The 23,619-nt window shown below is 44.8% G+C and overlaps 2 protein-coding genes across 3 annotated transcripts; one reads left to right on the top strand and one right to left on the bottom strand.

Annotated features, from left to right (window-relative positions):
• The first annotated feature begins 673 nt into the window (after positions 1-673).
• On the top strand, positions 674-23,190 carry PSMD9 (proteasome 26S subunit, non-ATPase 9). Of its 2 annotated transcripts, none has more exons than XM_082668298.1 (6): positions 674-871; positions 4,649-4,748; positions 8,626-8,837; positions 10,905-11,006; positions 22,402-22,490; positions 22,811-23,190. In XM_082668298.1, exons 1-6 carry the CDS (start codon positions 734-736, stop codon positions 22,836-22,838), a joined length of 669 nt encoding a protein of 222 aa, XP_082524424.1. In that variant the 5' UTR covers positions 674-733; the 3' UTR covers positions 22,839-23,190. The 2 variants fall into 2 exon arrangements, with proteins under 2 accessions (XP_082524424.1, XP_082524423.1); XM_082668297.1 differs by having other exon boundaries at positions 4,646-4,748.
• Positions 13,655-14,579, bottom strand: LOC309831075 (large ribosomal subunit protein eL6-like). Its single transcript, XM_082668029.1, has one exon. It carries the CDS (start codon positions 14,559-14,561, stop codon positions 13,707-13,709), a length of 855 nt encoding a protein of 284 aa, XP_082524155.1. The 5' UTR covers positions 14,562-14,579; the 3' UTR covers positions 13,655-13,706.
• Positions 23,191-23,619: the final 429 nt, after the last annotated feature.

The following is a 23,619-nucleotide window of genomic DNA, read 5'->3' as shown; positions in this document are numbered from 1 at the left end:
TATTACTGTCATCATCAATACTATTTGTACTAAAATTTATAGAGACCTTAATATGAGACAGGCACTGAGTCCAGTGCTCAATACTTTACCCCTCCAGTACCTAGGACAGTGTATGGTACAAAGGAGGCATTCAATAAATATTTGTTGGCAAAATGTCAGCACTATGAGATAGATTGCTATCAATACCCAACCAACTCACAGATGAGGAAACTGAGGCTCAGAGGAGTGAAGTAGTTTACCTAGGTCACTACTGGCAGTAAGAGGCAAGAGCCCAGATTTGAACCCAAGCTTGTAGGCTTTGTGAAACAGGGCATGAGGAATCTATTTTGTAAACCCTCAAGCGCTGTGTAGATGCAGAGCTGCAATGGAGCACCATGCACAGTGCTCAGGTACATACATGCAGTAGGCGCTCAATACATAGCTGAATGAATGAGGAAAGAAAATGAATTAACTAGGAAGAGTTCATCATGTCCTGGTCGCGGCCAGTGCTTGGGTGCGACAGGGAATCCTTCCGTCTTTATACCTCCCCTCCACGAGTCACCACAGGACCGCGTGTTCCCGCATTGTGGGGCTTCCGGTGACCACGCCCCGCCGACAAACCACGCCCCTCGCTTTTCCAGGCGCCCGCGAAAGGCCGCGGTGTTTTGGCCCGCGGGCGGAGCCGTAGGCACAGTCTCCTCGGGCGTCCGCGGTCGGGAAACCCGCAGTCAGGGCTCCCGGGCCGAGGTTCACGATGTCGGAGAAGGAAACGAGGGAGAGCGGAGGCTCCCCGGAGGCCAGCGGGGTGACTGCCAGCTACATACAGGAACTGATACGGCGCAAGGAGGAGATCGAGGCGCAAATCAAAGCCAATTATGACGTGCTGGAGAGCGTGAGTGTGGGCACGGGGCTTCCGGGCGGGCGTGGGAGGCGCCCGGAGGCCTTCCCAACCTGGCCCCCAGACCCGGGGCGGGGACTGAGAGACTAGGGCGGCCTCCGCTTGAGCTCTCAGCTGTGGGTCTCTCCCTCCCTGGGAGGCCCAAGGCGCAGCAGTTGTGGCCTCTGTGGGCAGCAGACAGTGAGGCAAATAACGTGAATAGCTAGGAACAGTTAGAATTGATGTTCTAGCAGGTATTTGTGGAATTCTTGTTGGGTGCTGGGCGCAGTTGTTAAGCGCTTGACATTGGTTAACTCGTTTAATCCTCCCAACAACATTTTGAGGTGAGTTCTGTCATTTCCCCCATTTTAGGGATGAGGCAACAGAGGCATTACTTAAACCTGCCTCAAGTCACAGGGCCAATAAGTTTGCAGAGGCAGGGTGATAATCACCTCTATCATCAGTCCTTGTTGAACGGTTACCAGATGTCCTGTGCTTTACTAACCACTTTACCTCAGAGCTTCTTAAGCTTTAGTGTGTATTCGAATCACCTGGAGAGCTTGTTAAAATTCAGATTCTGTTGGCGGACAGATGTGTGGGAGCAGCTACTGCATTTCTAGCAAATTCCCAGCGATGCTGATGGCACTGGTCTAAGAACCCAGCTTTGAATGACAGGAAAGGCTCGTTATCCTTATTGTATAAGGAGGAAACTGAGGCCCAGAGTGGGGAAAATCCTTGCCTAGGGTCAGGTAGGTTGGAAGTGGCAGTGGTGGGGCTAGTTCTTAGCTAGCCACACCCCACTGGCTCCAAAACGGATACAGTTTTTCTTAAGCCACCTAGTATAAAACCACAGATCAATTTGCCGGGGAAGAGTAAATGAATTACATTCTATGTAGGACGGATGGAATGCATTTTAGGTGATGGGAGTAAGATGAAGTATCATATGGAGGTCAGGGTACCATTTTACTGGGCGCTGACTATGTGCCTGAAGGGGGCCGGTTTATGTATGTGTTATATCGTGGAATCCTCTCAACTACTCTGTGAAGTTGGTTTGTTACCCTGAGGTTCAGAAAGGGGAAGTCACTTGTTCAGAGTCACAAAGTGGGATTCAGATCTTATGCCTGTTGAACCCAGAATCTGTGCTTTCAAGTGTTGTGCCAACAACTTCTCACACCTTAGTTACTTTGCTACTGCAGGCAGGATATGCTCTATCTGTATACGTCCTGTATTGTTACTCCCTTGATATTTTTCTTTAAGTTGCCTCACTTTTTTACTTAGATAGTTTTATTTTTAAAGGAAATCTTATAACTTCACAGCATATGAAAAAATGAGACTCTCTTTCCTTAAATATAAAAGTGTATATCAAGGTGATCCCTCCAACTCTCTGTCACCTGATAAATGGATAGCTGAAATGTGGTCTATCCATACAACGGGATATTAGCCAATAAAAAGGAATGAAGTGCTGGCACATGGCTACAAAAGTGCATGAATCTTGAAAACGTTATGCTAAGTGAAAGAAGTGCATCACAAAAAACCACACATTTTATAATTCCCTTTATATAAAATATCCAGAATAGGTAAATCCATAGAAGATAGATTAGTAGTTGCCAGGGGCTGAGGGGAGGGGGGAATGGGAGTGACTGCTAGTGGGTCTTGGGTTTTTTTTTGGATGGTGATGGAAATGTTCTAAAATTGATTGCGGTGATGGTTTCATAACTCTGTGAATATTCTAAAAACCATTGAATTGTACACTTCAAATGAGTGGGTTGTATGGTGTGTTAATTATATCTTGATAAAGCTGTTAAAAACAAAATGGAGAGGGCCAGAGATAACAAGTGATCTGGAGGTGATATAAAGACCAGCACCAAATGGAGACTTTCTCCCTGATTATTGAAGGGTTGAAGATAATTAGAAAGGGAATGGGTTATTTAATGCCCCGTGTGTGAGTTGCCAGTGGTGTGAGTCCCAACTTTGGAAAGCAGTGTCTGATGTGGTATTGACTTGGAGAGGCCAGTCAACTCTTAGTCATCATGGGCAGGCATGAGGCAGATACAGATATTTAGCCCCTGGCACATTTATGCTGTATCTATAGAGAGTCCTGCGCTAAGAGAGTATACGAGACCCCCTTCCCCGCGAACAGGAAACAGTAGGTGTATCCCAGAGGCTTTCAGAGAGAAAGGTACAGACACGAATGGAATCCCTCCTGATAGCACGTGTGTACACTAGGCAGCTGGTCTCCGTGCTGATGATTACAGCCATCACCTATTACTTTCTATGTATATTAATTTCCTAGGGCCATCATAACGAATTACCACAGCTTGGTGGCTTAAAACAACAGAAATTTATTCTCTCACAGTTGTGGAGTCCAGAAGTGCGACATCAAGGTGTTGGCAGGTTTGAGTTTTTCTGGGCGCTCTGAGGGAGAATCCGTTCCATGCCTCTCTCCTAGATTCTGGTGGCTGCTGGCCATCCTTGGCTTGTAGCTAGCTGCATCACTGCAGTCCCTGCCTCTGTCTTCACATGGCCTTCTCTCTGTGTCCCAAATCTCCCCCTCCTTTCTTTTATCAGGATACCCGTCATTGGATGTAGGGGCAACCTTAAATCTAGGATGATCTCTTCTCTCTGATCCTTCACTTAATTATATCTGCAAAGATCCTTTTTCCAGATAAGGTCACATTCACAGGTTCTGGGGTTTAGGACTTGGACATATCTTTTGGGGGCTGCTGTTCACCACTCTGTGAATGTGCCTGGCACTGTGCTAAGCACCCTACATAGGTCAGCTCGTTAATTCTCAGAGCAGGTGGGAAGGGAGGTAAGTGCCGTTATTCCCATTTTATAATTGAAGAAGCTGAGGCCCAGAGAGGTGAACCTCTTAACCAAGGTCACCCAGATTGTATGTGGCAGAATTGAGCTTGAAATCAAAGTCTGACTGAAAATCCCTGAAACATGTCATATAACATGTTTCATTGCTTTTGTGCACCATGCTCTGACTTATGTAGGAAAAGACTTTAAAACATTAAAACAAGGGAATTCCCTGGCGGTCCAGTGGTTAGGACTCTGCGCTTTCACTGCCAAGGGCCCAGGTTCAATCTCTGATCAGGGAACTAAGATTCCACTGCGCGGCACAGCCGAAACAACAAACAAACAAACATTAAAACAAATGTATTGTTTTCCATAGGGAATACATTGCCGTGGTCAAAATTCAAAATCTACAAAAGGATACATAATAGAAAGTCTCTCTCCCTCTGCTGTCCCCTAGCCTCCCCGTTCCTCTCCCCAGATGGCAACTGGGGTTCCAGTTCAGTGTTCCTTCCAGGGATGAAAAGCCTGTTTGAAGGCCCCTTTACATCTCTTTTCATTTTCAGAGAACCAAAGTCCTGCCTCAGCTGGGTGCTCTTTGAGGTTTTTACTCCCCTCCAGCTTCCAAGGCCACCAGCCAGGTGTCAGCTGCCCATAGGAAGGAGGGTTTGGAGGAGTGGAGGAAGAGGCTGGCCTTGGGGGTGATGCTCAAAGGAGTCTTTAGTTTTATCTGCACTGCTCTAACTTCAAAAAAGGAGAATGGATTCGTGCATTACTGGTATTATTAAAAGTCAGTTAAAAAATGGTGCCCACCACAGAGAGCAGTCATGAGAGGATGTGGGAAAGGACCTGGTCTGTGCCAAGTGATCAATATATGGCCTCTCTCGTTACTGTCACCTTTATTATGACTGCAGAGGACGAGAGTCTGGGGAAAGAGGCCCGAGGACTTCATACCTGTGAAATCTTTTTGACCTCATTTCTTCCCTCCAGCAGAAAGGCATCGGGATGAATGAGCCACTGGTGGACTGCGAGGGCTACCCCCGGGCAGACGTGGACCTGTACCAGGTCCGAACCGCAAGGCACAACATCGTCTGTGAGTGACCCTCTCTGGGGATGTTCCCCCACCTTGCAGCAGGGGATGTTTAAGGCACACAGAGAAATCGCCAGTGTTCCATATTATCTGCTTCCTTGGCTTCTGCCTTGATGGGATCATCTCACTGTCCCCATCGAGGGACTGAGAACTAAGGGGGCGGGTTAGACTCTAGGGGTCTGTCTTTATGGTTTCATTTTTCATTTTGTTTTTAGGGCCTTTGCTTCATTGCGGAAACTTTTATTGCAATAACAACAGAAACCCAAGTCAGATATTGCTTACGATCCCAATCAAATCAATTACGTCTTAGGAAGTACGTTTAGCTATTAATGATAGTGACCTAACTATGGTCACTCAAACAGAAAATAGCTCAGTTCCTCAGTAAAGACATTTGGAGATAGGCAGCGCAGGGCTGGTCATCAGAAACTCAGGCTCTGCCATCCTTAGGCAATTCATCCATCTTCAGGGTCACCATGTCCATGTTCTAGGCAGGAAGAAAGGGAAGGAAGAAGGTAGGAAGGGCACAAGCTCCTATGCCAGCTGGCACCCCTCCTGTAAAGGATCTGTCCTGCAAGTCCCACTCCCACCCCCTGCATCAATTTCTGCTTTCCTCTCATAGGCTCCTCTGCCTGCAAGAAATGTACCCCACAATGGGCATGTTGCTATCCTAAATAAACTCTCTTATTTATGTGTGTGTATATGTATTGTATGTATGTATATACGTATGTATTTATTATCAAGGAACAGAGAGAGTAGAGATTGGGTAGTTTATTAGTCTTCTGTTTCTGCTGTAACAGATCATCACAGACTTAGTGGTTTAAAACGTCACGAATTTATTATAGTTCTGGAAATGAGACATCCAAGTTGGTCTCACTGGACTAAAATCAAGGTGTCAAGCAGGGCTGTGTTCCTTCTGGAGGCTCTAGGGAGAATCCATTTCCTTGTCTTTTCCAGCTTCTAGAAGCTGCCCACACTCCTTGACCTGCAGCCCCTTCCATCTTCAAAGCCAGCAGTCACATCTCTCCAGCTTCTGGGTTTGGCATCACATCTCTTTCTCTCCCTCTCCTGCCTCCCTCTTTCACTTATAAAGACAGTTGTGATTACGTTGGGCCCACCACCTGGATAATCTCCCCATCTCAGGGCCCTTAACTTAATCACACCTGCAAAGCCCCCTTTGCCATGTAAAGTAGCAAATTCACAGGTTCTGGGGATTTGGATGGGAACCTCTTTGCGGCCACTTTTCACGCTGCCACAGGTAGGCAACCAGCAGTCTCTACCACAAAATCATATTAGAAGGGAATTTATCATCCACCTTTCTCCCTTAATGACTTCTGTTTTACCTGTGAATCTTGACTCTATATACAGCGTGCTTTGGTCTAAGGCCAGGTTTCTCAGTGAGAGTACAGGTAGCCCTGGGGTGAGACACAGCTGAAGATGCCAAAGTTTCCTCAAAGTCACACTATGATCATAGGACTTCTTAGAGCGTCACTTTTCCTTGAAGATGTTGGGAAAAGAAGCATGCCATTTTAATATTAAAACAAATAGGAAGATACAGAGTAGGGAAAAACCGTGTTAAGACAGTCAGACTGGAGGGAAATTTGGGGCTTTTGGCTAAACCCTTGGACGCCCCAGCGAAGCAGTCCACTTGCTCCCCAGTTAGGAGGATTCTGGGAGAAATTTGAGAAGCCCTAGCCCACAGTGTGAGGGCGGGCACCGACTTATTTTTTTCCAAATGGTTGGCCTGATGTTACAACACCATTTAGTCTGTTCTTTCTCCGTTAATTTGAAACACTAACAATATTGCATATTAAATCTTTAGACGTGCTTATGTCTCTTTCTGGGCTTTTTGCTCTGTTCCGTTGATCTCTCTTTTTGGGTGCTAACATCATGCCATCTTAATGACTTTAATATGCGTAAGTGTCTGTTTGAGCGATTCCTTATTGGTCTTCTTTTGAAAAACTATTCTCACAAGTTTATTTTATTTAAAAAATAGACTTTTTTTTAAAAAAAATTATTTATTTTTGGCTGCATTGGGTCTTTGTTGCTGCGTGTGGCTTTCTCTAGTTGTGGTGAGCAGGGCCTACTCTTCGTTGTGGTGCGCGGGCTTCCCATTGCGGTGGCTTCTCTTGTTGCGGAGCTTGGGCTCTAGGCGTGCGGGCTTCAGTAGTTGTGGCTCTCGGGCTCCAGAGCTCAGGCTCAGTAGTTGTGGCACACAGGCTTAGTTGCTCCACAGCATGTGGGATCTTCCTGGACCAGGGCTCGAATCCCTGTCCCCTGCATTGGCAGGCGGATTCTTTAAACACTGTGCCACCAGGGAAGCCCTAAAAAATAAACTTTATTTTTTAGAACAGTTTTAGATTTACAGAAAAATTGGGAAAATAACACAGAGAGGTCCCGTATACTCTGTACCTAGTTTTCCCCATTACTAGCATCTTCCCTTAATATGTTGCATTTGTTATAATTGCAAGTTTGGTTTTTGAAATGTACTTTGGAAACATTTTGTTCAAGGAAAAAAATTTTTTTGAATTCTGATTAGAATTGCAGTATATGGTGTATGAAGTCATTCATTCCTTTACCTAGCAGCAGTAGCTTGAGACTTACTATGTGCCAGGCCTCTCTGAAGGCTCTGGGGTCCTCGTGGAGCTTATCACCTGGGGGACCTTTTCTAGTCAGAGTGACCGTGTATTATACTGACACCATTTTAAGTCTTCCTGCCCAGGTTTATGTCTTCATTTATTCAAGTCTGGGCTCTTTCTCGTGTCTGCACCAGTGGGTTGAGTGCTAGAGGCTCGTAATGCCTGAGGGCCTTACCTGTTCTCCAAAGTGACAGGAGCAGAGGAACAAGGTCAGGTAGCCTTGCGTGCCCACAGTCCAAGGTGCCTGGAAAGTCTGAAAGTCTGTGGCCTATGGATGCTAGACGTGGATTGGCAGGCAGTGCTGGTTTGTTCAGGCCTCTGGAACTCTTCACAGGGAACTGGCTTTTTTTTCTTTTAAGTTTTTTTTTTTTTTTTGATGTGGACCATTTTTTAAACGTCTTTATTTAATTTGTTACAATATTGCTTGTTTTATGTTTTGGTTTTTTGGCCACGAGGCATGTGGGATCTTAACTCCCTGAGCAGGGATCAGACCTGCACCCCCTGCGTTGGAAGGTGAAGTCTTAACCACTGGACCACCAGGGATGTCCTAGGGAACTGGCTTGAATGAGGTGCCGAATCCAGAGCCATAGAGGAAGTTGTCTTTAGGTTAAAAAAAAAAGTTAACCCAGCTCCCAGCCACTCTGGTAGCCTGGCCTGCAGAGATGACTTGCTTGGCCCACACAGTCCTTCCCAACATCCTGAGTTGACTGTCAGTACTGAAAAAAATCTGAAGGTTTCACCCCCAAACTCCTAATTTCCAGCTTTGCTCCCTGTTGCCTCTCCCAGACTGAATATCACCAGTCACGTGTTGGTAGACTTGGCATCATTTTTTCTTCTAGAGGCATTACGAGAAAAGCGAAAGCCTTCTTAGCCCAGCCTGCTTTACTCGTGTTTGCCCCTTGTGAGCGTTTGAGTTTGTGGCCATGGATTCACCTGGTCAGTTCCCTCCTTCTGCTCACCTCTCAGGTCTCAGCTGAAACGGTGCTGCCTTTGGGGAGCCTTCCCTGATCTCCTAGTCATTGAAGTCATCAGGTGTCATTGCAATCATTTGTCCCACAGCTGCTCTCCTTGCAGGACTGTAAGCTTCATGAGGGCAGCCCCTCTGTCGTGTTCACAGATAGGTCCTCAGCTTCTAGCACAACGTCTGGCATATAATAAGTGCTCGTTGAATAGTCAGTGAATGAACGTGTGGGTCTTGTGTCCTCAGCTGTCTTCTCGGCCCCTGACACGGTGCTCTCCTCCAGGCTTGCAGAACGATCACAAGGCGGTGATGAAGCAGGTGGAGGAGGCCCTGCACCAGCTGCACGCTCGCGACAAGGAGAAGCAGGCCCGGGACCTGGCCGAGGCCCACAGGGAGGCCATGAGCCATGGCCTGGGCCAGAGCCAGGACCTCAGCCCTGCTCAGGCCTTCGCCATAGTGAACAGCATCAGCCCCGGCTCCCCTGCCAGCATCGCAGTAAGCCAGGGCCTGGCCCCGTAAATCCACACCCCAAGGGTGCTTGGGGGCGGGAGTGGGTGTGGGGGTGGGAGGCTATGGACAGACAGACCCACACTGTCACCAGTGCAGCAGATGCCGATGAAGGCCCGCTGCAGCCCAGCAGGAGTCAGCCCCTGCTGCCCACTCAACTAGCCGCAGAGAGACCCTGGGACACAGGGTGACCCCGGAGAGGGAAAGAGGCTCTCTTCTCAGGGCCGATTTTAGCTGGGCGTTGAGTAATGGACACGAGAATGACAACAGTAGCTGCCACTTGCTGAGCCCTTGCTTAGCACCACGTATCCTGCCAAGTGAGTTATAGCTTCCCTGGTGTCTTTAGAGAAGTTTTAACAGCTTTATTGGGATATAATTCACATACCATAACTTTAACCCTTTTAAGGTACATATATGATTCAGTAGCTTTTAGTGTATTAACAGTCAATTTTAGAATCATTATCCCAAAAAGAAGCCCAGTGTCAATTTGCCATTACGCCTCAACCACCACATTCCCCCCAGCCCCTGGCAACCACCGGTCTGCTTTCTGTCTCTCTGAACTTGCTTATTTTGGACATGTCATATATGTGTAAATGGAATCATATAATATGTGGTCCTCTACGACTGGCTTCTTCCTTTTAGTATCATGTTCTCAAGGTCCAGCCATGTTGGAGCATGTATCTCAACTTCATTCCTTTTTAAATTTTTTTTAAAATTTTTACTTTTTATTTAAAAAAATTTTTTTATTGGAGTATAGTTGATTTACAATGTTGTGTTAGTTTTAGGTGTACAGCAAAGTGAATCAGTTATACATATACACATGTACATGTATCCACTCTTTTTTTCTTTTTTTTAAGATTCTTTTCCCATGTAGGCCATTACAGAGTATTGAGTACAGTTCCCTGTGCTATATAGAAGTTTATTATTAGTTATCTATTTTATATATAGTAGTGTGTATATGTCAGTCCCAATGTCCCAATTTATCCCTCCCTCATGTTCATTCCTTTTTACTGCTGAGTTTAATGTGCTGTCCGGATAGACCACGCTTTGTTTATCCATTCCTCAGTTTCCATTTTTTGGCCATTATGAATAATGCTACTGTGAACATGATGTACAAATTTTTATGTGTACCTGCATTTTGTTGTTGTTCAGCCTTAGTCTAGTCTTTTTTTGAATTTTATTTTGTTTATTTATTACTTATACAGCAGGTTCTTCTTAGTTATCCATTTTATACTTATTAGTGGATACATGTCAATCCCAATCTCCCAATTCATCGCACCATCCCCCACCACTTTCCCCCCTTGGTGTATGTGGACCTGCATGTAATATTTAATCCCACAGCCGTTCTCTGGGGTAGGTACTAATCTACCCCATTTCACGCATGAGGAAAAGCCTCAAAGACCTGATGTACCTTGTGCCAGGACGCACAGTTTCTAGAAGGTGGACCTGGGTCCTGCCAGTCGTCTTTAGTGATCACAAGACTGCAGGTTACACACAAGCTCTGTTTTATTCACCACTGTGTGCACAGCATCTGGCACAGAGCTGTCGTCAGCCTGCGACGAGTATTTGTTGAAGGGATGGGTGAATTGTGATCTGTGCTCTTAGAGTGACAGGATCACTCTAGTCCTGGGTCAGTGTTGTGCCCGTGGCTGCTTGCCTGGGGGCTTTTAGGGCCAATGCGTCTAAATTCTGACCCCTGAACAAAATAGGCCAGATGGGCCTGCCTCTACTTGCCCCCAAACCTGGGTCAGGACCCCAGAGAGCTTTTCCCCATTTTCCTCCAGGTCTATACAACTGCCAGCTTTTCTCAGATACTGGGCAGACCTGGCCACCTTTTATTAGATCTGCCCCTGGAGGAACCCCCGGAGGAGGTGGCCCAGTTATCCACTGTCCCTCCCTGCCCGAGGTATCTAAATCCCAGCCTCTTTGCATCGTGCCTGCCGTTCTCCCCTGTAGAAAACACGCTTATTAAATTGGGAGCGTATGGGAGGGTAAAGAACACCAGAAGAACATTTAACCTCTAGCCTGATTTTCTGTTTTCCCTTCTCTCTTTAGGGTCTGCAAGTGGATGACAAGATAGTGGAGTTTGGCTCTGTGAACACCCAAAACTTCCAGTCACTGCAGAACATTGGCACTGTGGTCCAGCACAGTGAGGGGGTGAGTTGGAGGTATTACATGGCATCTGACCAGTAACCCTGGAATTGCCGGGGCCAGGAAACGTGGCCGGGGCCTTTGACAGCTGCCCTCAGAGTGCCGTTTCTCAGGCACAGTCCCCGCTCGGGGCTTTCGCATTTGCTGTTCCCTCTGCCTAGAATGCTAATCTTCTTCCCTTACCCCCTCACCTTCCTTCCTTCCCTCCCTCCTCTTGTACAAATGCCACCTTCTCAGTGAGGCCTTTCCAGCCACCCTGTCTAAAATACCCCTCTCCTGCTTCCTATCCCCGTTTTCATTTAACAAGGTTTCTTAGACATCTTTTCATTTGGGCACACACCTCGCTCTTTTTCACTGCTGCATAGCACTCCATGGTATGAATGGATAGAAGTTTGTCCACCCGCGGCCTTATCAGTGGACGTCTTGTTCATTTCCAGTTTTATGCCAGTGTGAATAGCCGTGCATACTTGTTCACAACTGTGCACACCTGGAAGTAGAATTACAAGCTCTCAGCAAATGCACACTTAAGATTTTAATAGGTAATTTGAAAAAGTTTTATGAATTTGTACCCTGACCAACAGTATGTGAGTCCAGTCGTCCCTCAGTATCCACGGGGGATTGGTTTCAGGACCAGTGCAGATACCAGAGTCTGTAGATGCTCAAGTCCCGTGGTTGGCGCTCTGTATCCACGGATTGTGCAGTACTGTATTTATTGAAAAAAATTCACATGTAAGCGAACCTAAGCAGTTCAAACCCATGTTGTTCAAGGGTCAACTGTGTATCATATCATCAGCAGTACTCCATTACTGATCTTTTAATAACTTTGCTAAAATGCCATCTTGTTTTAATTTGTATTTTCCTGACTACCAGTGAGATTGAGTACCATTTCTATGAATTGTCTGTTAGTCTTTTTTCCCCACTTATTTTCTATTGGGTTATTTGTCCTTTTTAAAAATTGATTTGTAGGAACTCTTTCTATATTCTATATATTAAATCTTTGCCTGTTTATACATTGCACATGTCTCTCCTGATTAACTCCTTTTCTTTTAACTTTCTTTATGGTAACTTTGATTACTTGAAAGTTTCTTTTTTTAATTCACTTAGATATCCATTTTGTTAAATTTATTAATATTATAGGGCTCTTTGCTGCCAAAACCATCCCTGAGGATTAAAATAAAGAAATACAGTACAGTGCATAATAGTGTAGTACTGTTCAAACAGTAGTATATTAGAACTTGATTTGTGTGCCTTTTGATAATTTCATTCCTTAAAGATATAGTAAAAGTTGAAATTCAAAATAGGCTGCAGCCTTCTAGTTTCTGGCAGAATATGCCATTAAAAAATACTTCCACGTAACCATCTCATCTTGTTTCTCAGTAATGTAACCCAAACCAAACCTTTTTTTGGCAAAGATCCATACTTTGCAGGAGAAATATGGGGCTCAAAGTACAGAGAAATTACTAAAGTTTTTGGTTCCCAAATGAAATCTTCAGTTCAACCGACAATTCTTGGTTTGTCTTGCACCCACACAGCCCCCACTTGGCCACACTGCTCATCCATGTGTAACTCATCAGAAGGCAGGCATCAGGCCAAGAAACAGTTGGCCAGTGTTGGCGCCCTGCTAGAGGTCAGGCCCTCATTTCTGCACTGACTGACACCTTCATCAAGTCTGTACTTACGTGGAAGTTTAGAATTTTGATTTTGTCAAATTCATCAGTTTTTTGCTTTACGGCTTTGGCATTTTGTGTCTTCTTAAAGAAATTCTTCTAGTACTTTTGTCTTTAGCTTTTCTTTAATCCGTCTGGAATGTATCTTTTATTATTATTATTATTTATTTATTATTATTTTTTTGGCCACACCGTGCAGCTTGCAGGATCTTAGTTCCCTGACCAGGGATCAAACCTGGGCCCCCTACAGTGGAAGCTTGGAGTCCTAACAACTGGACTGCCAGGGAATTCCCTATTATTGTTTTTTATAACAGTTTAATTGACATACAATTCACATACCTTATAGGTCATCCATTTAAAGTGCATAATCCAGTCGTTTTTAGTCTATTCATAGAGTTGTGCACCCATCACCACAATCAATTTTAGAACATTTTCATCACCTCAAAAAGCCTTGTACCTGTTAGCAGTCACTCCCTATTCCCCCCATATATACCAGCCCCTGGCAACCACTAAACTACTTTCTACCTCTATGGACTTGCTTATTCTGGACATTTCATATAAATGGGATCATACAATATGTGATATTTTATGACTACTTTCACTTAGCATAGTGTTTTCAGGGTTCATCCATGTTGTAGCATGTGTCAGGAACTCATTCCTTTTTTTAAAAAATAAATTTATTTATGTATTTATTTTTGGGTGCGTGTGTCTTCCTTGCTGCGCGCAGGCTTTCTCTAGTTGCAGCGAGCGAGGGCTGCTCTTCGTTGCGGTGTGCGGGCTTCTCATTGCGGTGGCTTCTCTTGTTGCAGACCATGGGCTCTAGGCATGAAGGCTAAAGTAGTTGCGGCATGTGGGCTCAGTAGTTGTGGCTCGCGGGCTCTAGAACGCAGGCTCAGTAGTTGGGGCGCACAGGCTTAGTTGCTCCGCGGCATGTGCGATCTTCCTGGACCAGGGCTCCATCCCGTGTCCCCTGCATTGGAAGGTGGATTCTTTTTTTTTTAATGGACCGAATTATTTAATTAGGTTCTTTGTAAGAAGTTTAGAACACTACTTTGTGAGGATAAATTCTGTTTGTAAGAGCGAACACAGAGCGGAGGTAGCCCTGGAGTTGAGGAACAGCTTTGATTCTTTGCAGAATTTGTGAGTCCACAGCTTTCTGATCAACCTTCCGCTGCTCTGTAATCTCGTATTTCTCTCTCTCTGTGTCGAAGATCTCACCTTCCTGGTGCCTGGGCTTATGCAGTTTCTTCTTCTTGAAGTAAGTACCAGTGAGATGTTCTGGGATTTTCACACCACTGATATCAATTTTGGTGGAAGTGGCAATGACAAATTTCTGGTGTGTTCTCCGCAGAGGAACTCGATTGAGGGACAGAGGCCCAGTCACAAGTAGCAAGCCACTGCTCAGCTGCTTCAGGAAAATGACCCTCTTGCCTTTGTGGCGCCCAGTGAGGATAATCAGAATGGTTCCAGGAGTGATGCTAGCGCGCAGTTTTCTCACGTGCTTACTGAAGGGTTTCTTGCCGTGACTCAACAGCTTTCGAGGCACATCTTCAGTAGGATGATACCTAGGCATTTTGCGAAGTTTAACCACCCGGGTACCACCATTCTTGTCACCACCAACTGGTTTTGTGACAGTAGCAAGAAGCTTCACCTTCTTTTTCTTTTCAACCTTGAATTTAGCTGCTGAATACTTCCTCTTGTACAAGGCCTTTCTGGAATACATAGCCGATAGGGAATATCTGCCAATTCCTCTGACCAGGACAGGGTTTCGGCTGCAGTGGGGCTTCCCCTGCTTCCCCTGCTTCACCTTTTTAACCTTGCCACCAGCATCAGCCTTCTTGGCTTCAGGTTTTTTCTCCTTAGTATCTGGCTTCTCAGCCTTTTCACCCACCATCTTGCAAGATGGGAAAAAAGGGCAGGCGGATTCTTAATCGCTGCGCCACCAGGGGATCCCAGGACTTCGTTCTTTTTTATGACCGAATAATATCCCGTTGTGTGGATAGACCATATTTTATTTATCCATTCATCAGTTGATGAATATTTAGGTTGTTGCCACTTTTTCGCTATTGTTATAGGGTCATACTTCTGTGAACATTCTGTGTAAGTTTGTGTGTGGTCATATGTTTTCATTTCTCTTGGGTTTATAGCTTATCTGAAATTAGTTTTTCTGAATGGTGTGAGGCAGGGCACCAAACTTAATTTTTTTCCCCAAATGGACAGTAGTTGTCCCAACACCATTTATTGAAAAGTTAGTACTTTACCCACTCATTTATATTGCCACCTCTGTTCTATAATTCTTATGTGTGCAATTCTTTATTCTGTTTCTTTGATCTGTTTGTTTGGAGCCTTTCTGGGTTCCCCGGAACAAATCCATTTGTTCCTGCTCTGCTTCCCTTTAACCCCTGGCTATAAAGGGTGTATTATTTGTCTATTGGTGAGTGAGAAATCACCCCAGAGCTTTAACAGCTCGAAGCATCAAGCATTTATTATCTTATACAGTTTGGGCGGTCAGGCAGCGTCCAGGAGCCATGTAGCTGGGTGGTTTGGGCTCAGGGTCTCTCATGAGGTTGTGGTCAGGATATAAGCGGAGGCCATAGTCATCTGAGGGCTTGACTGAGGTTAGAGAATCTGTTTCCAAGATCCCTCACTCACATGGCTGTTGGCAGGAGGCTTCAGTTCCTCATCACAAGGGCCTCTCCACAGTGCTGCTTGAATGCCCCACAGCGTGGTGGCTGACCTCCCCAAGAATGGGCGGTCCAAGTGAGAGCAGAGAGGAGTCAGCAGCACCTGCTCTGACTCAGTCTCTGAAGATTCACACTCTCACTTCCACTTTATTCGTTAGAAGCGACGAAGTCCAGCCACCACTCAAAGGGAGGGGAATTAGGCTTTAGCTTTGGAAGGAAGGAATTTCAAAGAGTTTATCCTTGTGGCATGGTACCTTTGTTACCTCTTTACTGTCCAGTCATCATTTTAGTGAGATTTCTAGAGATGATGCAGATGTAGGTTCATTCTGTTATGTTTACCCAAAGTCTCAGTTTTTCTCTCCTTCCTCCCCACCCCACCCCCAGCTTGCTAGTGTGTCATAGTTTACTCACGTCTCTTGGGTACCTTGCTGCACATACTTTTAAACTTTGTAGTTGTCTGGGCTCATTGTTAGTGGTTTGCTTTGTAAATACGTCTTTTTTTTTTTTTCCTGGTAGAGGTAATACAAACACATGGTAAAAACAGAACCAAAGAACATGGAATGAAAAACCTCCCTCTCCTCCAGGTGCATTTCCTGTCCTCCAAAGGCAGCCACTTTCCAACTGTGTGTCCTTCATACATCAGCACACAGAGCTACTGGTTGCTTTCATTAAGGTCTAATTGACCCACAGCAACATTCCCCCTGTTCAGTGTCCAGTACTGTGAATTTTGTCAACTGTATGTAGTTATGTAAATGTCACCACATGAAGATACAGAGCAGTTCTACAGCCCGAAATGATCTCATGCTTTTGTAGGTAAGCCCTCTCTGCACCCCCATCGCCCGGAAATCACTGATCTGTGCTCCATCCCTGTAGCGTTACCTTTTCCAGAATGTCATATAAGTGAAACTGCAGAGTATAAAGCCCTTTAAGTCTGGCTACTTTCACCCAGTGTCATGAATCTGCCGTTCTTCCACATGGTCACGTGCATCTGTAGTTCATCCCTTTTCACTGCTGAGTAGTGCTCCACTGTGTAATGAGCCCCAGACTCTTCATCCATTTCCCAGTGTGGGGCATTTAGGTTGTTTTCCAGTTTTTGGTGATTACTCATAATAGCCACTGGTTTTTAATTTGTCTTTTCCAGTTAAATATATTCTTAGGCTCTTTATAGGCCTACAGATCCTTTTTTTTTAAAAAAAACTGAGGTATAACTGACAAATAACATGATATTAGTTTCAGGTGTACAACATAGTAATTCAATATTTGCATATATTGGGAAATGATTGCCACAGTAAGGCTAGTTAACATGTCACCATACATAGTTACACATTTTTTTCTTGTGATGAAGACTTTGAAGATTTACTCTCTAGCCGCTGTCAGATATGCATAGAGTATTACCGTATACCAGAATGCACAGTGTGGTGACTATAGTTAATAACACTGTATAAGGCCTTCTTTACAAAAGTAGTCATTGAACGTTTTCTTTTTTTTTGAATGTTTTCTAACAACAGAACCTTTTCTTCAAGTGAAATTTCCTGGGGAATTCCAAAATATCAAACAGATAAAAGCTGAGCTGCTGGGATAAGCTAGAGGGGGTGGGGGGACCTCACGCCCTCAGGGCCCGGGGTGCTCCTGGAACCAGAGCCCAGCTTGAGAATAAGGGGTCTGGGTTTTTATGGTCTCTGCTCTATGAATTAAAAAAAGTTTTTTAAAACCCCACAGCATTCTATTGTTAGACTTTTAGGTACTTTCCAATTTTATGGGAACCTGAAAATTAACACTCTTGTAGACAAAGCTCTGTTTCCTTAGATAATTTTCTAAAGGTGAGTTTCTGGAATGCATATACTTTCAAAGGAAAAAACCCTTAAATTAAAATAATTTTTCTTTATTATAAAAATAATGTGTATTTCATTCAGCCATAAAAAGGATTGGTGTACCGATATGCTATAACATTAACGAACCTTCAAAGGACTTCTGGTAAGTGAAAGAAGCCGAACAGAAAGGGCCACATATTTAATTAATTAATTTATTTAAATTTATTTATTTAATTTATTTATTTTTGGCTGCGTTGGGTCTTCATTGCTACACGCGGGCTTTCTCTAGTTGTGGCGAGCAGGGGCTACTCTTCGCTGTGGTGCACAGGCTTCTCGTTGCGGTGGCTTCTCGTTGTGGAGCACGTGTGGGCTTCAGTAATGTGGCATGTGGGCTCAGTAGTTGTGGCTCACGGGGTCTAGAGCGCAGGCTCAGTAGTTGTGGCGCACGGGCTTAGTTGCTCCGCGGCATGTGGGATCTTCACTGACCAGGGATTGAACCTGTGTCCCCTGCATTGGCAGGCGGATTCTTAACCACTGTGCCACCAGGGAAGTCCCAGAAAGGGCCACATATTTTAGAATTCCGAAATGTCCAGAATAGGCAAATGCACAGAAAGCAGAGACAGAAAGCAGACTGGTGGTTGCCAGGGGCTGGGGGAGGAGGGAATGGGGAGTAATTGCTAATGGGTATGGGGTTTCTTTTTGGGTGATGGAAATATGCTCTGAAATTAGTTAGTGGTGATGGTTGGACAAGTCTCTGAATATATACTTTAAAATGGTGAATTTATTGTATATGAATTATATTTCAATAATAAAAATAATGTGTTTTTATTGTGAAAAAAACTCACACAATGCGAACGTATTTCAAGTAAGAATAAAAGTCCTGGATTTCTCCCTCCCTTGTAGTACCTTCCCTGCTCTGAGTCCTGGGCAAGGTGCAGGCGCTACAACAGGGAACAAAACAGGTCAACCAAGGGTCCGTGGGAACATTTTAGTGGGGGAGATGAGCATTAATCAAATAATCACAGATGTGTAATTGTACACTCCAATGAGTGCTATGAAGGGACAGTTCAAGGGGGCTAGGAGAGCAAATAGTGGGGTTCTGATGTAGTTTGGGGTTGAAGGAGAGTGTTCCTGAAGACGTGGCCTCTAAGTGTATTGAAGTTTATCAAGACTGGCAGGGAGAGGAGCCCACCAGCAGGGTCAAGGCCCTGAGGTGAGAGGATCAGAGAAGGCTGATTGGAACCCAGAGCAAGGAAGAGGGGGAGAGGGGAGGAGGCAGGGCCCTTCTTCAATGTTCCCGAGCAGCAGTAGAGAGCTTCTTCCAAGCTGGAGAATAACAGCTGTAAGCAGCTTCGTGCCTTGAAAAGATTTCTCCAGAGGCCAGGTAGAGAGCTGATTGGAGGGCTGACAGAGTTTTAGCAGCCAGGTCAGGAGATGATGGTGTCTTTGACGAATGGGCTGGAGGTGCAAGTGGGCAAATCAGAAAGACATCTAGGACGTGCCATAGGTAGAAACCCTCTGGATTTCTAGCTCTCCCAGGGCCATCATTTCCAGAACTGGAAGCACATCAGTGAAGCTCTCACACATTTTCTGGGTGTGGATGTGTATGTCTACAGTGATTGCTTTTTGAAAAAGAAGTCACAAAGAAGACCTACTCTATGTACCGTTCTCGATGTTTCTCCCTTTGAAGGGATTTCCATGTTGGTACACGTGTATCGGTACACAATGTACCATGTTCCCTGGCTTGGTTTCTCATCGTTCGTTTAACCAGACCCCCAACCTGGACATTTAAGCCATTGCCAATATTTGGCCACCACAAATAGTGGTGTCGTGAATATTCTTATCTTGTGTGAGGGTTTCTGTCAGATTTCTAGAAGTGGAATTACTGGGTTAAAGGCAATGCACATTTACCGATTTGATAGGTGTCGTCAAGGTGTCCTCCCAGAAGCTTGCGTTAGTTCATGTTCTCTCCAGTAGTGTATGTGAGTGCTTATTTCTTGACCCTCCCCAACTGTGTTATTGTCAGTCTTTTATCCTGTGACAATCGAGGTGGAAAATGGTGTCTTTTTTTGTTTTTCATCATGCTTTATTTTTTCTGATTCAGAGATCCCATTGATAGATCTGCCTTAATTTTTTAAAATTACGGTAAAATGTACATAACATAGAATTTACCATTTTTAAGTGGCATTAAGTACATTCACATTGTTCGGCAGCCATCTCCACCACTGTCCCTAGAACTTTTTCATCTTCCCAAACTGAAACTCTACCCATTAAACACTAACTAGTCATTCCCATCTCCCCAAGGTTCTGGCAACCACTAATCTACTTTCTGTCTCTATGAATGTGACTGCTCTATATACAGCCCTCTAAGTGGAATCACACTATATTTGTCCTTTTGTGACTCATGTGTTTCACTTAGCATAACGTCTTCATGGTCCATCCAGGTTGTTACATGTGTCAGAATTTCCTTTTTAAGGCTGAATAATAGGGACTTCCCTGGTGGCGCAGTGGTTGGGCATCCGCCTGCCAATGCAGGGGACATGGGTTTGAGCCCTGGTCCGGGAAGATCCCACATGCCGCAGAGCTACTGAGCCCGCGTGCTACAACTACTGAAGCCCGCACACCTAGAGCCCGTGCTTCGCAACAAGAGAAGCCAACCCAATGAGAAGCCTGCGCACTGCAACAAGGAGTAGCCCCCGCTCACCACAACTGGAGAAAGCCCGCATGCAGCAACGAAGACCCAATGCAACCAAAAATAAATAAATTTATATTAAAAAAAAAAGGCTGAATAATATTCTGCTGTGTGTATATACTACATTTTGTTTATCCTGTAATCCATCGATGGCCACTTGGGTTGCTTCTACCTTTTGGCTATAATGCTATTCACCATTTTGGTGAATAATGCTACTATGAAATGGGCATACAAATTATGTGTTCAAGTCCCTGCTTTCAGTTCTTTGGTTATATACCCATATGTTTAATTGCAGGTTGATATGGTTATTCTATCTTCAATCTCTTAAAAGATTTATTCATTTATTTATTTTGGCTGTGGTGGGTCTTTGTTGCTGTGCGCGGGCCTTCTCTAGTTGCAGCGAGCGGGGGCTACTCTTCATTGCAGCGTGCGGCCTTCTCATTGCGGTGGCTTCTGTTGCGGAGCGCGGGCTCTAGGCTCGCGGACTTCAGTAGTTGTGGCTCGCAGGCTCTAGAGCGCAGGCTCAGTAGTTGTGGCGCGTGGTCTTAGTTGCTCTGTGGCATGTGGGATCTTCCTGGACCAGGGCTCGAACTCGTGTGCCCTGCATTGGCAGGCAGATTCTTAACCACTGCGCCACCAGGGAAGCCCTATTTTCAGTTTTTTGAGGAATAGTCATGCTGTTTTCCATAGTGGCTGCACCATTTTACACTCCCACCAGCGGTGTATAAGGGTTACGATTTCTCTACATCCTCACTGACTCCTATTATTTTCTTTTTTTCTTCTTTTTTTTTTTTTTTTTTTGCGGTACGTGGGCCTCTCACTGCTGTGGCCTCTCCCGTTGCGGAGTACAGGCTCCGGACGCGCAGGCTCAGTGGCCATGGCTCACAGGCCCAGCTGCTCCGCAGCATGTGGGATCTTCCCGGACCGGGGCACGAACCCGTGTCCCCTGCATCGGCAGGTGGACTCTCAACCACTGCGCCACCAGGGAAGCCCCCTTTTGTTTTTTTTGATAATAGCCATCCTAATGGGTATAAGGTGATATCTCATTGTGGTTTTAATTTGCATTTCTCTAATGATGAGTGATGTAGGCCATCTATTCATGTGCTTATTGGCCATTTGTATATCTTTTTTGGAGAAATGTTTAAGTTCTTTGCTCATTTTTTAATTGGGTTGTTTGTTGTTGCTGTTGAATTCTTTATATATTCTGGATATTAATCCCTTATCAGATATATGATTTGCAGATATTTTCTCCCATTCTGTGGGTTGCTTTTTCACTATGTTGACAGTGTCCTTTGATGTACAGAAGTTTTAAAATTTGATGAATCTTGTTTTAACTTGTAATTTTCTTTGGTATATATTGTACCTACTTTAATTTTTTTGTTAAGGTAATACGTACGCATAGTAAAGAAGAAATAATGGTACAGAAAGATAAAAAAGTAAATGTCTTCTTCTCTTACTCCAAACTGCTAGTGCTTCTTTCTGGAAGTAACCACTGTTAACAGTTTATCTTCCAGAAAACTTTGTATGCACCAAGCAACACATATGTCTATTTATTTATTTAGATTAATTAATTAATTAATATTATTTTTGGCTGCATTGGGTCTTTGTTGCTTCGCGCCGGCTTCCTCTAGTTGCGGCGAATGGGGGCTACTCTTTGTTGTGGTGCGCGGGCTTCCCATTGCGTTGGCTTCTTTTGTTGCAGAGCATGGGCTCTAGGTGTGCGGGCTTCAGTAGTTTTAGCACGCGGGCTCAGTAGCTCCGCGGCATGTGGGATGTTTCCGGACCAGGGCTCAAACCCATGTCCCCTGCATTGGCAGGAGGATTCTTAACCACTGTGCCACCAGGGAATTCCTATGTCTATTTATTTATTTATTGAATTTTTAGAGCTTTTATTATTATTTTTATTATTTATTTTTAAATTATTATTTTTAAATTGAAGTATACTTGATTCACAACACATACGACCTTTTAGGACATATATTCAAATGGATTCATACTTTGCTGGTTTTGTTTTGTTTTTACTAAACAAACTGCTATTCACTATACTGTATTTGACCAATACCTTATTGAGGGATATTTTGGGTGTTTTCAGTTTTTGAAATTTATAAACAGTCCTGGGATAAATGCTTTGTTCATATATCATCTTGTACTTTTGCAGAATATATCTTATATGCACCTTCTAAAGATGCTTTGTTGTTGCTGGGGGCAGTTGTGTTCTTCCAGGAAGAAGGTACCAAATCTGTAGCCCCACTGCCTGCCCCCAGAGTGCCACGTCCTCCACATTCTCACCAGTTGTAGGAATTATGCCTAAAATAAGCATCCTTACTACCAGTCTGGTGGGTGGGACTTCCCTGGAGGTCCAGTGGTTAAGAGACTCCACGCCTGCACTGCAGGGGGTGTGGGTTTGATCCCTGGTGGGGCAACTAAGATCCCACATGCTGCGCGGCCAAAAAAAAAAAAAAAAAAAGACAGTATCTCAGCATTCTAGTCTGAATCTCTTTGAGTACTAAGGAGGTTGAACATAAAACGAGCTCATTTTCCTTTCAGAAGCCCCTGAATGTGACAGTGATCCGCAGAGGGGAGAAATACCAGCTTAGACTCGTGCCGACTCGCTGGGCGGGAAAAGGACTGCTGGGGTAAAGTATCCGTGTCCGTTCATTCACACTGCAGCGTGCACTGCATGCTTGCTAGACACAAAGCTGCGGGTGGGAGGTGGGGTCGTTGGGAAATGAAGGGAATTTCCAGATGGCCTGTAGCAACTCATGATAAGTCCTTGTGGTGGGAATGAGATTCCAGGTATGGAGGTGGAGGGAGCCCTGGTCGCTCTGGTTCTTTTATTAACTGGACGTTTGCTTTGAAAGAATGAAAGCATGTAGGTGAAAAGCTCAGGACGGCTCACTTCTGATCTTCCTGAATGGAGCCACAAACTTACACTGTTCCTTTTTTTTCCTTCCAGCTGCAACATTATTCCTTTGCAAAGATGATTGTCCCTGGGGAACAGAAACAGGAAAGCATATTCCCTTGCCCCAGACTTGGGTCTAGTGGGCATTTCCTCCTTCTCTTCTCTTCCTGAAGCTCAAGGATCTGGAAGAGGCTGGGAGCCTGAACTTCTAGGTGGTGGAAACGCTGTGGCCTCCCAGTGTGATCTCTTGGGATTAACGCATTGTTAAAAACTAGATTTGTGTTTAGCATCTTCTGCAAATTAGGCCACGGCCCTACATGGGAATCCTCTGGATTGTGAGCAGGTGGGTGGGAGTTATTCTGGTAGGTGCTGATGTGACTTTATGCTTCTAGAAATTTTGTTTTTTTCCCCCAAATAAACAGTTTTACAGTGTTGATATGAGCATGTTATCACCCCAGCTGAATTTCCTATGAACTTCTCAAACCAAAGCTCAGGTGGGAGTTAGATCAGCCTCAGGAAAGTTGGGCAGAACAAACTAACAATTGTACCGAAGTCAAGATTTGACCAGCAACATCTCTGGGACGTCATCCTTTAGTGAATGGGGGTTCCAGACGCTCAGGCTGCACCTGCGTTTGCACTGCGGCATTGCTGCTCTGGATACAGGATAATTGAGTCTCCTGGGCCTGCCCTCGGATCAGCACTTTTGTAGACTGCTAAGGTGTGTTGACATTGCTGATGGGAACCAGCAGTGTGTGCAGCGCTGTCTTCTTGCAAATGCTGATTCCTCCTTCCTTCCTTCCTTTTATTTTCTCTCTTTAACATGGCAAAGTGAGTTTCAGTGATTCCTAGTGCCTCCGTGCTTT

The sequence above is a fragment of the Grampus griseus genome (genome assembly GCF_964374135.1).
Source record: "Grampus griseus genome assembly, chromosome: 12".
NCBI lineage: Eukaryota > Metazoa > Chordata > Mammalia > Artiodactyla > Delphinidae > Grampus > Grampus griseus.
This window is presented reverse-complemented; position numbering and strand designations above follow the sequence as displayed.